General features: G+C 36.6%; 1 protein-coding gene across 1 annotated transcript; it reads right to left on the minus strand.

The window, feature by feature from the left end:
* Positions 1-1847: 1847 nt before the first annotated feature.
* On the minus strand, positions 1848-13734 carry LOC136799357 (proton-coupled zinc antiporter SLC30A9, mitochondrial-like). The gene is made up of 19 exons (XM_067056066.1): positions 13563-13734; positions 8791-8851; positions 8040-8207; positions 7637-7751; positions 7365-7463; positions 7177-7268; positions 6871-6941; positions 6713-6786; positions 6475-6577; positions 5811-5866; positions 5593-5728; positions 5434-5473; positions 5239-5310; positions 4211-4360; positions 3989-4049; positions 3467-3529; positions 3319-3350; positions 2385-2482; positions 1848-2117 (listed from the first exon to the last, which is right to left on the minus strand). Exons 2-19 carry the CDS (start codon positions 8810-8812, stop codon positions 1959-1961), a joined length of 1611 nt encoding a protein of 536 aa, XP_066912167.1. The 5' UTR covers positions 8813-8851; positions 13563-13734; the 3' UTR covers positions 1848-1958.
* Between the last annotated feature and the right edge of the window lie 1342 nt (positions 13735-15076).

Consider the following 15076-nt stretch of genomic DNA (forward strand, 5'->3'; position numbering starts at 1 on the left):
ATTTACTTTCGCGAATTTGAGGAAAAAATGTTTTTCGCGAGCAGAAACTTTCGGGAATCGTTGGAAAAAATGAGAATTTGCGAATAAAAATTGCTTCAAAAGTGAAAAATATTCCTTAAATCCGCTAAAGACGGTTGCTCTTCGACTTTAAAAAGGCATTAAACCATAATGATATGGCGAAAATTTGACATTTCGAGGTTTTATAGATTTTTATAGATTATAGATTTTTTTGAGAATTTTCGCGAGCTTAATCTTTCGCGAATTGCCCTGTTAAGAATTTTCGCGAAAAAGGCCAAAATTCGCGAAAATCGCTAAAGTTTCTGCTCGCGAAAGTTTGTACGCCTAAAGTAGCCAAACAATGCTGATATTCTTTGCATGTCGATGGCTTTTTATCATGGATAATTTTTCCTAAAACCCTATTTTTTTGCCATGAATAACTTGAAATGGTTCATTCCATCATATCCATACATGGGGCGGACGAATGGTTTCATGGGGGCTCCATGGAGTCTTAGAAATCTTTTGGCATTTTTCCTGGGAGTTTGATGTTTTAGTACATCTACCCTCATTTGAAGGTAAATAGAATAGGGCAATAGATTGTTTTCCAACGGTTTTTTCGCAAAGTTTGCCAGGGATTATCTGTACAAAGGCTCGTACACCGCCTGTACTGATATGTAAAGAATATCAGTCCAATTTAGAAGCGATGTAAACCTGGGATAATTCTTCAATTTGTAGTTCTTTATATTTTTAGAGCTTCGTAATAATTTATTCAGAATAATTTGTCCCGTCAATAAATTACACACTTTCTTTATTTGTACCCCACAAGGGTCTGATATCGAGTTGAATTCCATTTGCTTTGAGTGAGCACTAATCTATGTTTTGCTTGCCGTTTTCCAATCATTTTACTACAAATCTGACAAACCATGTACCGTTGAAAGGTTAATTCAAAACACTATAGTCATTGAGCAAATCTGTTCTAAAACATTTCAGGAAATGAATAATGAGAAAATAACTAGAAATTCGATTTTTGGTAGAGAGGTACTTTGAAGCCTCTTGATTTCAAATATAAAATTATTTTCAAAATTTTTCGATCAATGGTTCCTTTCAAAGTGAAGAACCTTAAGGGAAGGAATTTTGGCGGGAACTTAATTTGCGGGCGGATTCTTCGGATTTGGTCGGATTTGGGCGTGTGTTTTAGTTTATGAAGAACTTTCCATTTTCTGGTTTGAAGATATGATTTCAAATTAAAATTTAACGAAATGGAGCAAAAACCGTTTCGTTAGGCTAAGTTTTATTTAATTCTCGTATATTTAGAAGGCTAGAAATCTTCAATACAGATAGTTAGAATGTTAAGAACAAACTAGAGTTCTACGTGAAAGTCTTATTTCATCGAGCGAGCCTTAAGGCTTGGGGACACGAGAAGTTTTTTTCGCGTTGGTGCAATGCAACATGCTCCATCCCACCAACACAAGAAAAAAGTGCGTGTCTCATGGTTTCTTTTTTTTGTTTTATGGGACAAAAAGTGAAGGAAATACCCAAAAGAGGGACAAAAATGAGAGCAGCACAAATGTTATTAAAAGAAAAATGGGGTTGAGACACGAGAAAGCGTTTCAGGTTGGTGGGATAGAGCATGTTGCATTGCACCAACGCCAAAAAAAAACTTCTCGTGTCCCCAAGCCTTTAGAATTTCCTTTGATAGATTTTATAAAAGAAATCTAAAGACCTTAAAGGTTATCTAGTTGTCAGCATTTTGTTTTTTTGCCGAAAGTTCTTCGTCCTTCACAAAGTCCCTTGCTAGCTAGTCTGGAGTATTCAAAGAAAATGGGAAGAGAAAAATGGAAAAAAAATAGTTGGTTTTTGGCATTATTTTGGCATATTATTATCAATGTAATTCATAATGTATAAAACCTATGTACAAGTATAACAAAAAAATAAGTGGAAGATTAAAATGCATGACGTCATCATAAGATTTCGAGATCGATGTGCCTGACTTCAGGTGATTTACTTTTGATGTTTCGTTCGATGCGATCGACTTGAGTTCCGAGGACATCGATGATCTGTTCACCGTGTTCCAACATAAACATCTCCAACTCTGTCGTTGTGTTGATCTTCTTCGCTTCCTAAAAAACAACGAATGTTTTCTTTGCTCAAAATACACTCCAGAAAATCAGAAATACAGACAAGTCTTTCAAAAAGCGGAAATTGGCTGAAGCTCAATATGCTTAGTAGATTTTCATTCTCAACCTCAAAATTATTCTTTACTGTTTCCTACTGTTAGAGTGGAAATGATTAAAGTGAACAAGCACTCTGATCGTTGTCAGGTCTACTGATGAGGTTTGAACATGTCTAAACATGGTTTGCATAAAATAATTGAAGAAGTCACGTACCCTGAGCAACACGTCTATATCGAGACGATTTAAATGAACCCTCGTGATTTCACGACCATCGAAATTGATTTCTGCTTTGAATCGAATAGTATCGATGCCTGTAAAATGAAAAGATCCTTCGACTGCTTATCATTGGATCACTTTTTAGTCGATACCAAAAAATTAATGAAAACAAAAGTTACAGAAAAACTACTTACTACTAAAACTACCGGGTGTCTCTGAAAAAACTTCCCCCTGTTTGATTCGAAATTGAGAAAAAGTGAAAAATTATCGTTTAGAGGAGGGTTTAACTTAAATTTTGGTATATCAAACTTTAAAATTGCTTCATTAGACCAAAAAAAAATTGTTTTCAGAAAGAGCGAAAAATAACGAAAAATATCGAATTTGGCCAGTTTCTCTATAAAAACACGCCAAGCAACCAAAATATGTGTCTAAACACACATATTCTTCAAAAGTAAGCTCTCGTGAGCAAAAAAACATCCGTCTCATAAAAAAATTGAGTAATTTGACTAAGAACATTGATGTATGCTTATTAATAGTAATTCTTATAGATAAACATACATTTTTTGAGTCAACAAAATTTTTTTGCAAAAATCTGCTCGAGCCATCTTTTACCTATGATGGTACCCTACTTCATGCAAAAAATCAGAAAAAATTAATGATCCAATTTTTCACAAAGTCCAAAAAACCCGTTTTTCAGCCGTTTTTCAGCCCAAATTTACCCCAAAAAATTGTTTTTCGAAAATCGGGCTCAATCACATTTTGGCCACCACCATTTTGCACCTTTGTACTAAAAATCAAAAGATTCCTATGATTCAATCCTGAGAAAAGTTGGTAACAGACGAACGGACGGACGGACGAACGGACGAACACAGGTTAATTTATAGGACCTCCACCCCACCGGGGTAGGTCCAAAAAACTCAAACTGACATACCCATATCAGTGGCTTTGACATCATGTATGGACCTAAACGAAAAATATGAAGCGTCGGCATTTTCCCAAATCAAAATATATCAATAACACTGCCAGCCCAACACAACAAAATGTAAAAGAAATGAAATTTAAAACCAACTCGAACTTACCTGACCATGATGTCGTTCTCCAAAACATTGATGATGCGACGCAAACGGTCAGGATCTATCGTTCTGTTAAAAAAGAAATACACACTTGTATAACAATCAACAGCAATGTAAAGATTTGATGATCTCTGTCACCGATAAGGGTAAGCTTGAAATATTCTTCTTCTTTTGAGTACTCTCGGGTACTTAATAGCCGTCCCCCCCCGCTAATTAATTTTTCGAAAATTTTCCACCCAGGACATTATTATTCCAACCCCCCCGCTTATTAATTTTTGGGAAAATGTTTTTGAAAGTTCCCTTTTTTGTCCTAATTCAGCTGTATTAGCCTCCTTTTCAAAAATTTTCCACCCAGGACATTTTTATTCCAACCCCCCCGCTTATTAAGTTTTGAGATTTTTTCCAACCCACCCGCTTATTCCAACCCCCCCGGCTATTAGGTACCCGAGAGTAAATATTTAGATAAATAAGGATAGAGATGATAAATGTCCATCATAAAATGAAATACAATGATTAGTTGAGGTATACCTTCCGACCAATGAGTCAGCATTTCTTTGAATCAAAAAGATAGCCACAAATCCCAACAAAGCTGCAACGATAGGAATTGTGTTGGTCATTTTTATAGAATTAAAAGTAAAAAGGAGAATGAGAGGCAAATTTAATTCAGTCCCAAAATTAATGGCTATGATTTACTATTTTCATTATATAATTAATTTCATTCCACAAAAAAAAACAGAAACAAAAACTCACCGCCAATAGAAATTGAACCAACGGCGTCGAACAGTAGATTGCCAGTAAGTGAAGTCAGCCCGAGTGAAGTTGCAGCGATCAAAATTCCTGCCATGGCTGCGCTGTCTTCTAGTAGAACCGCCACTGCGTTTGGGTCTCTCCCTCGAGAAACTAAAAGTAAGTCAAATCAAATGGAATCGCAACGTTGAACAAGCAACATGCTGAATGGACCTACCTAATAATTAACATTAGATGAAAATAAGAAAAAAGTGACAATAATTGTACAACAATTCAGAATGGAAAAATAAAGCTTGTGTGTAAAATGGTAATAAGGAATTTCCCCAAATACGAAAATCACTTAAACCATTCAGGCCCAAAAAACCTTTTAAGCTGTTTTTGGCCTAAATTTTCCCAAAAAAAAACATTTTGGACATTGCCATTTTGCATCATTGTGCAAAAAATCAGAAAAAATTATGAGTCAACATTGAGAAAAGCTATATTTTCTTATTTGGTTAAAGGGAATTTCCCCAAAATACGAAAATCCGTTTTTTAAGGCGAATAATAATTTTCCGGGAAAAACCACTTCACCCATTCTTTAGAGAATCTTGTCCTCCATCTCCATCCATTTTTAGGTAGTTTTTGGCCCAAATTTGCCCAAATAATTTTTTTCTCAAAAATCGGGCTCCGTCACGTTCTGGGCATTGCCATTTTGCATCATTGTGCAAAAAAATCAGAAAAAAATAATGAGTCAACATTGAGAAAAGCTGGTAACAGACAGACGGACGGACGGACGGACGGACGGGGGTACCCGGAGGTAGGTCCAAAAAAAGCTAAATCGTTTTAAACAAACAACAAACCCAATGAAATCGTTTATCTTGCTGAACTTGAAAAAAAGACAAAACTTTGTACTCAATCGATAGATATTCAGTTCGCAAAGTAATTTCATAATTTTTCGAAAAAAAAGCTATCAAGGTTAAAATTGGCATAGATTATGTCCCGTTGTTTTCCGGTCACATTGCACACTTGTGATAATAAAGGTAGAGACATACCATACTCTCGTATCGACACTCCAGCCTCGTTTGCACTCCGTTGAACTTGCTTTAAAGCGGTGGCCATGGTAGCTGAAAAGAAAACATCACAAAATTTCAAACCGACAACATTCTTTAAAGTGTTACAAAAAGGATTGACAAAATTGACCTTTCGATTCTCAAAGTATCGTTAAACTTCTCTTCTCGTATTCTTACCTCCTTCAACGACGAACGAAGCTGCCAAAACAGCGTACGCCTAAAACGAAATCAAAAGCATGAATGTTTGAAATCCCTGGTCAATAAACAAAAACAAAAATATTTTTTTAGCAAAAAATAAATTAGAAAATGATGGCATGGGCATAGATGAATTCTTACAGTGTGGAGGTGTTCGAGTGGAGCAGGTTCGATGATTTGTGCGATCCCGTGGTAAACAGAGAAACCACATCCCAAAAAGAAAATTCCACAACCACTGATCAAGGCGTACACGTAACGCGAACGCTCCCATCCGTACCTAAAGAAAGAAAGTCATCAAACTTCCTGAAGAAGAAAGAACAATTTTCTCTGATGTTCGATGAGAGGAAGAATCAACTTACGGATGATCTAGCGAGGGTTGCTTGATCGATTGCCAAATTCCAAAGCCCAATAATACCTAAATTATACGAAATAAAGATGATTAAGTGGAAGGGTGGGATTGATGTATAGAAGATTGATGCACTACAATCTCGGGTCAAAATATATTGAGAATTTTGGTTAATTCCTCGTTTTTAGCAATTTAAAGAAGTTCGGACAAGAAAGTCGCTTTTGGGCTAATTGATAAATTGATTCGAATATTTCAATTAGGGAGGGGTTTATAGACTTCCAGGCTATATTCTTAGCCCTATTGGACCAATCTTGGACTTTTGGATCCTCAGATCCTAAGGTCCAGTTAAAACTCCTTCCCGACCTAATCTAGAGCGCTTCTAAATCGTTTGTGGTTGTAAGATTTCGTGGGAATTTCCCTTTTTTCTCAAATATCATGACTTTGATTGTAGTATAGACTTTAAATGAATTAGTCTTTAAAGGACAATCATTACAAACGTACGTCCTAACATTTGCTAAAAGTATTTTTAAACAAAGAAAGAACATCGTTCTCCCATTCCTGTGTCACCAAGCATAAAGTTGTGAAGATTTTATTGTTTATTCTGCTTTGTCATCATTTCTATATCAATTTTAATGAAGATTCATAGAATTAAAATCGATACAAAAAAGGGGACTCGCCTGATTTGCAAGGTCAGCCATGGAGTGAATTGCTTCAGACAACATAGCAGCTGACCCCGTCGAGAAATACGCTCCGAACTTCATGATGGACACTGTGAAATTACTGGAAAATGAATCAAAAAAGTAATTTATCAAAGTTTATTGTCCGAAATGCTTGTACATGTAAAGTGGGAGCTGTGCATTCTTTGAATTGATCTTGTTCGGAAGAATCTGAAGAATTCAAAGCATAAAAACTTACGAAGCAACGGCATAAAGAACAACTTTGGCAGATCCCTTCAGCATCCCTTCACGTTGTTCTTTTGTTCCCAGTATCTGTAAAAAATGAAAAAAATGAAAAGAATGTCTTCGAGCACTGATAGAAACAAAAGCTGGAGTGTGGACAGTATCAGTTCATACCCGGTTCAAGTCTTCTTGTTTCGTTTGATCTTTCACTGTTTTCTTCAAATGTCCAATCAAAGCACTCAAGTCTGGAAAGAAACGCACAGAATGAGAAGAGTAAAAAATGTATAGAGCATAGTGTCCTCTCCCAAAAAGAATTACCAAAAGGTAGAGAGGATCATTTTTGAAAATCAAGTGGACAAATCAAGTAAAAATCATAGGAAGTTTCAAGGCGGAAGAGTTAATTTTCAGTCTTCTAGAGTCCATCAGAGCAATTCCTTTGACTATTTATTATCTATAAAATGAAATGGTTCTTTTTTTTACCTTTCCGATATCGTTCACCTTCTTCCAGTGCTTCTTTCCTTCTCTCTTTTTCTCGCTCCAAGGCTTCAATACTTCCCCATCTCTCCAACGCCCTATGAAAATGAAGTTACACAATCATGTCCTATACACCAACAATTCTCTGAATGAAATTAATTCAATACAATGTATGACGAGTAAAAACAACAAACCTTTTTTCTACGTCAACTTTCAAGTAGCAAAAATCAGGAGGAAGTTCGCTGTCATTATAGGCTGTTCGTACTGCTGTCTTTCTCATCCCATCCAGATCCCTAAGAAAATGTCAATTTCATCATTAATTCGGTAAGGATCTTTGAAGGCTTTTTCAAATAACATTTCTTAGCTTGAACTTAATAAGTATCAGTCGGCTGATTTCTAAGTATTTAATTTCCATTTATAATCATGACATGAGTAAGAAAGTTGAATGTAACAGATATCAACTTACTCGACAGTTAGAAGGTAATCACTCAGCGCCCTTGATGCTGAGATAATGGTATTCTTAGTGTAAATGACGTTGTAATCTATCTGACGTAATGGCTTGTGATAGTATGGTCTTTCAGCTGAAATTTTTAACAAAAGTTTTTTTTGAAGGGTTGTGTTTTCGTAAAAAGATTGACTTAATAACTAATTAGGTCTCGTAAAGCTAATATCAAAAAGTCGAGAAACAAAGGGACAAGCTGGAGTTTTTACAAGCTCTTATTTGATTTGGTTGGTCGTTAAGATGTAATAAAAGAATCTTATTACTTTTTCTAAAGAACGCGTCATCTCTATCACTTCAAATGACCAATTAGTGAAGTATCTTGTAAAAACTCCAGCTCATCCCGAAACAAAAGAAGCAACCTTCTTACAAAATTCATCAAATGCTACATCTTGCATGAACTTCTTGTCAGGCGGCACAAGATCAGTTGACCTTGGTAATTCATGATTTGAACTGCAATATCTGGCAATAGCATTCAATACTTCTTGTCTCTTCCAATATCTTGAAGGTCTTGAAAGAGAACACCATTTGGTCGCACCTATGTATAATCATATAAGTTAACATTTCTGCAAGGAGTTTGAAGATTCATCCCTAGATAAGTCAGATTCTACAGTTTTGTCTTGATTGCTTTTGTTACTGAGGAAACTTGCTTGTGGCTTGTGACAAATACAAAGGAGATGGAATCGATAAAATAGCTACTTGGCTTTCTGTTACTAACACGAAGAATTTTAGTGTGAAATTATATTTTCAGAAAATTCTCCTTGTTTTATGAAGACCTCATTTGGTGAGATTAAAAGGGTATCAGAATAGACATTAGGACAACACAAAGGACTATTGAATAACGAATTGCTACAGCACACATGACTTGCCCTCAACCAGTACGAACAAGCTAAATTATATTTCCCTTGGTAACAGCTGTGTTGTAAAAGACAAAACAATTAGATGAAGTTATCATTAAAAAAGATTTCATTTATGCTTTATTAGTTATTCAATAAACCGTTGTGTTTCTCTAAACCACTATTATATATCTAGATTCCCCTCATGTCATGATTTTGCCAATATCTCATTACCAAGTTGGAAAAAAACATTGCAATTAAGTGTTTGTACTTCTTATTGCCTACCTCTGAAGCAGGTGCAAAACATTCCTTACAGTACTTCTTCTTCATGACATTTCCAAATAACCTGAAAAAAAACATAAAAGTGTAACTTGAACCCCTTCTTACCTCAAAACCAAATTTGCAATTTCGTTTTTTATTTTTATTAAATATTAGCTAACCTTTACCTACCAAACCTATTTATACCTTTTTATACATGTAAATTTAACTTTGGGGTTTTACCAAGTGTAATTAATTATAAATCTACATGTACAAAAAAATATAGATGACTGGTCTTAAATTTGAGCACCTTTCCTACGGGAAAAATGGCGCCCTGAAGCAAAGTTCTCGCTATTTTTCTGACACAGCAACGTTAATCGAAAATAAGGACGAAATTAAAGACCTTGGAGTCACTCTAGACACTCAGTTGACTTATTATGAGAAGCATATCCAAGATCAAATTAAAAAAAGTAAAAAATATAAGTGCATGGATATATCGCACATTCAAATCAAGGAAAATTGAAACTATTTTATGGAAAACAATAGCCATCCCTCATTTGGACTAATGTTCTCAACTCTGGTCACCCTGGAAACGTGGTCTTGTCCAGCAACTGGAAGAAGTTCAGAAATCGTTTTTACATGGCATTCCATCCCTCAGACATCTTAATTATTGATAAAAACTAAAATCAGTAAAATTGTAAAGCCTTGAAAGACGGAGAGAGTGTTATCAAATAATTTACACCTGGAATGTCATTGAAGGCAACATCCCAAATTTTAATTATGACAAAAGAAAAGGAGGCATTTCCTGCCATACAAGTCAGAGACTGGGGAGAATTTGCAATCTAAAAGCTTTTGACTCAGTTCGGGTTCGCATATCAAAAACTCCACCAATTTGGGCCAGAAATTATCTGCTCTGTATTACGGAAATAAAACATAATAGCAGCAATATCTGCAAATATATAGCTAATTTGGCAGGCTAGCCTTAAAACAGCATCTAGTAGCATGAAAACCAGAATATGATTCTTCAATGAAAATCAAAACTATAAAGTGTACTCACAAACATCAATTTGTCAGATCTAACAAAATTAATAACAGCACTGTCATCATTGACAATAAAACAGGATTTTTGCAGTTAAGTTCTACCATTTTGTGCAGTTTGAGGATTGAGAAGAGCCATCCCCACAGATCACCCTCAAACTTCCTCATGATTGGACTTCCTGACATGATTGGAGAAAATTGTGTTTTCGAAAAGATAAAAGTTTGTTTAAGAGAAAATCACAAAAGAGTGCTTGTTTCAAGCTCCAACCCTAACCCTAACTGAACCCTAACTGATAATAACCCAATTCCTAGCCGATCTGATACATAACCACACCCATACCCAACCCTACCAGGTCGCCTGCAGGTCCTGACACTATTCCAGCATACCGGATCCGAAAAATAGACCTTTTTTTAATGGATTACTTAACGATCCGGACAGTTACATCAAAATGCCTTGAAAATGTCAATATGAAAATTGCGTAATCAGAGAACGTATGTCTCGCTCATTATAAAAAGGCCGAAGACAAACTTTCAATAATTGGATTGTAACATCGAGTTAAGTCTCTTTTGTTAAGTCACCAGGGCAGGGGGTAAATAAAGCAGACCTTGACACATTTATCGTTTGTTTCAACTTGACGATTCGTTTAAAACTCAGCCTCCTAAATATTTGGGGTAGGTAAAATATGTACCGTAAGACGGGGTGAATCGGATACCCGGGGTGAATCGGATACTTTGTTTAATCGCCTCTCATACTTCACTGACGATGTCTTTTTCCATTCTGTTTTCAGATCCCGTTCACTGATTGATCAAGCTATCGGAAAAATATGGCTTCGAAGATTTGGAACATGTTCTTCGGAAATTGAAGAAGAAAACCTTCTGATTTTCGGACCCTTTTTTGAAATGCCGAATAAGAAATAATGAAGCGACCGTGATTGGAGATTCCTTTGGCATCGTGTTCTACGAAAGCCAGTTGTATACAATCTTTGGTTCACTAAACGAAAAACGATGTCTATTCTTCGTATTTTCATTCTAAAGTTAGGGCGGAATATAACGACCATGTGTTTGTGTTGACTCTATCGGTCGATGCTTCGATGAAAATTTGATATTTTCGTAAGTTGTCCAGTTTCTCTAATGCCCTTCTTTTTTAATCATTTATTTACTTCTCCCTTTTCATTTTATCTGGAACGAAACGCAAACGTTAGATAAAAAAACAAACTTGGATTTAGCTAATGTAGTCAGACCTTTCAGAAACGTTTCATTTTCTTACATTGCACTTTCTATCGTGCATTCAACCAACACTTTTCATAGCGCACACTAATCAAAATTTTATTATCAATGATACTAAACGTACTACCCAAATATATATCCCTTAAGTATTACATTTTTATGACGTTCCATCTAATGAATAATTACTTTGTGAGAATTGCATGAATTCAAATTATAACTTCGGCAAAACGTAATTTTTGAAAAATGGTATTGCTCCACCACAGAATATAGAGAGTGTTTGTTTATGTTCCGAATGGCGCCCCGTCAATTTCTATCCACTTCACCCCGAAACGAGTGACTCGATTTTCTTGTATTTGATTGAAGATTGTTCCTCGTAGAAGAAACTTTTGAAATTGAAATTTTCTACACTCGCGAATTAGGGGTCAGTCACAAATCGATTCTAGGTTAGAAGAACGTCAATTGACGTTTTAAAAGCTGACTCACCCACCCACACTCAAAAACGTCAAACACCTTGATTTCCCGAAAATCGATAAAAACTGCCTTCATTGCTGTTTCGTCAGCCATCTTGATTTTCACTACGGCTCGCATAGTGGATATCCCGCATAGTTTATATTTGAAAAAAAAAAAGAAACCGAGATAATTTCTACCTTATTGGAACTAATTTTCGCGGGTTTTAATTTTAGCATTTTTCGCGGTTTTTCGTCAAAATCTCGAAAATTTGATCCCGCGAAAAATTTTGAGAGCTGAAAACCGCAAAAATTAATTCCCGTGAAATACAATTTTTTCCAATTTTATCGAAAAATTTGAAAAATCCCTAGGAAAATGAAAGAAATTTGTCCAAAAAAGGGCAAAACCGCGAAAATTAAAACCCGCGAAAATTCCAGAATGGAAAAAACCGCGAAAATTAAAACCCGCGAAATGCAATTTTCCGGATATTTTTTTTCGACCGCGAAAATTAGTTCCCGCGAAAATTAGTTCCAATAAGGTAAACTTGTTCACAAAATTCCCGTAATTAGGCCCGTAATTAATTATCTCCGTAGTATGTAGCGATAGAAAGAACAGCCATCTGCAAAAATTCAAGGGCCGTTCGGGCCGTCAAACAAAGAAAAAACATAAACATCGGGCCGTTTGTCAGTCAGGGACAGTCGCCTTATTAGGAGACGCCTCCTGATTAGGAGACGTCTCCTGATTAGGAGACATGTAGGTCGCTTGGGGTCGCTTGATTAGGAGACCCGTCTCCTAATTAGGAGACATAAAACTTTGATCTCAATTTTAAGGGCTTTAGGCTTTTCCGCGCATTTTGAAACTAGTTTTAATGGAAAGAGCAGCCTCGAATTGGTAAAGTTTTAAAAAAATTATCAAAATTTCTCGGTGCAATCGATCACAATCCTAATATAAAGCACTACAAGGAAGCCCCTCTTGATTTTTTTCATGTCCGCCATTTTCTTTTTGAGACGCTTTTGTCCAGAAGACAGATTCTTACTTCTGATTGGTTCTTATGGATTATTAGAATTGTGATTGATTCCACCGGTGGATTTTTCTGAAAATCACCATATGGAATCAATTTTTTGTGCTCTTTCCATTGGGAGCAATCAAATCATGCGCAGTTTGCTCGTTCACGAGCTAATTACACTCGTCTCCTGATTAGGAGACGTGAGCCTCCTGATTAGGAGACGGGTCTCCTAATCAGGAGGCGTCTCCTAATAAGGCGACTGTCCCTGACTGTTTGTTTTGGTTTTCAAAACAAACGAAGCGATCAAACAGAAACATGGCATGAAGTAATATTTGGCATGGAATGAAAAATCGATGTTTCTGAAAAACGTCAACAACTTTTAACCCACCCACCCATATACGTCAATTGACGTTCTTCTAACTTAAAATCGATTTGTGACTGACCCCTTAGACCCAAGTGGTAAAATAAAACGACTTCATTTAGAGGTAGACTCATTTTGGAAGAACAAATTTTTGGAAAACAGTCGAAATCTATCCGAATCACCCCGTCTTACGGTACAAAGAAATTCATACTTTTCCAACCCGGCCAATCTTTAAAAAAGAAGCGAACAATAAAATGTAATTACCCTTTCCAAATAAACCTCTTCGGTGGCGAGCGTAGTCTACTCTGACGTAATTGTAAAATTTATGTAATGGGAGTTTGACATAGTAATGTAATGTTGTTTGGGGAATTATGAAGTTCTCTGGGATTCCGATTGCATTTATTCAGGTTGATTTTTTATGACTTCTAATGGTACTTTTTCTAACGAGTTTGATTACTCTGTTCTCACACTTATGTCTTTTTTTTCGCGTCCTTTTCCGTGATTTACTTTTATTTATATTTTTAAAGACAAGTAAGAAGGCATATTGATGTAACTGCCGGATAGGATCGATCATCAGAACGGCTCGATGACGGATCGATATGTGATCAATGGATTACTTAACAATCCGGATAGGGGATCTGGTTAACAATAATGTAAAATCTGGATGGCTTTTTGCAACCTTCATACAATACAGCTAGTAAAACTTCAAGAAAAACCAACCTCTTTTTTAGTATTTATTACAGAAACCAGTCTCAGTGTAATACCAGTGGCAACTTTGGAATGGTTCTTGCCGTTTTGATCGTTTTGCTCGTGCCTGCCCTGCTGCTGTCAGAAAAGAAAATTAGAATAATCGTTACTTTGTCTACCATTTTGTTTGTTATTATTCATCGACAATGTCCGTAATCAAGCAGTACCGGGTAATGCGGGATTTCACCAGCCAAATGAAATGCACAAAAATATCGCAAACCTAGGTTTGCGCCCCGTAAGATTTACGTAGGCTTGTACTTTAAAACTTGGATTTGCGCCCCGGGGGGGTCACTCGATTTCGAAACGACGGTATGTGCCGCGCAAAATCTGCTTTTCAAAATCGTACCCCGGGGGGGGGGGGAGGTACTAGGGTTGCGAGCTGACGGGGGGGGGGGCCGCCCGACTTTCGAACTTTGGACCCTTACCGGGACGAAAAAGGAGAAAACAAAGGAAAATTTTGGGAATTTTGCGACCCTTAGCGGGACAAATTTGACCAATTTTGACCAAATTTCGATCTTTCAGGGGGTAAAAAGTTGAAATTTTCCAATTTTTCGACCCTTAGTGGGACTGAAATTTGATTTTCTGATTTTTCCGACCCTTAGCGGGACTTTGGAAGTCCAAAAAAGGTACCCTTAAGGGCGGCACATACCGTACCCTCCATTTGCCTAAGTACCCCCCCCCCCCGGGATCGTACCCTTACAGTGCAATTCAATGTGGCTGAAAAGGTACCCTTTCAGTGCATTTTCTCTTGATTTACCCAACCCTTATAGTGCACTATATTTTCAGCTGTAAATCTGCGTGAAAAAAGAAGCTTGGGAAATTTCTGTTTCAAAGAAAAACTGAGAAAAATATTCTTGTCATGTCAGCTGTAATTATTAGACAATAGAAAGTTTTTCAAACAAACAAGAAGTAAAAACCTTTATTTTTATCAATTATTTTGAATTTGCTTTAAAATTCGACCCTTACAGTGCAATCACACAAAAACACACCCTTACAGTGCATTTTGGGGTGCTGAATAACCCCACCCTTAAGCGCGGCACATGAAGTTGGCCAGATCATATAAGTGGCCCCCCCCCACCGGGATTTGCGCTTTGTAAACCTAGGTTTGCGGTTTGACTACGGAGTTGTTTTGAATAGTAGCATATAGTAGTCGTCCTCTAATATTGTTGAAATTGCTGACCAGATCAACTCATAGTCATAAGAACGAATAAGAGACTGGATGGGCCATTGAGTTTCAAGCCCGAAGGGCTAGAGGCGAGAACATTGAGCTTAAAGCCCGAAGGGCTAGAGTAGAATCTCTAACCTTTCTCAGGCAAGAAAAAGTGAAGCCTTAAAAAATGCGCCGTTTTTTTGACGACCGATTGAATCTAACAGTTCCTTTGTTTACGATTGATATTTTTTTCGAAATTTAGCGGTAAATTTTAGTTTTAATCTTTCATTTGTGTAAAAAACAGGCGAGCCGCTCAAGGCCGCGCAACTTTGGTAGG

This window comes from Clytia hemisphaerica, unplaced genomic scaffold, assembly GCF_902728285.1.
Source record: "Clytia hemisphaerica strain Z4C2 unplaced genomic scaffold, Clytia hemisphaerica genome assembly, whole genome shotgun sequence".
NCBI lineage: Eukaryota > Metazoa > Cnidaria > Hydrozoa > Leptothecata > Clytiidae > Clytia > Clytia hemisphaerica.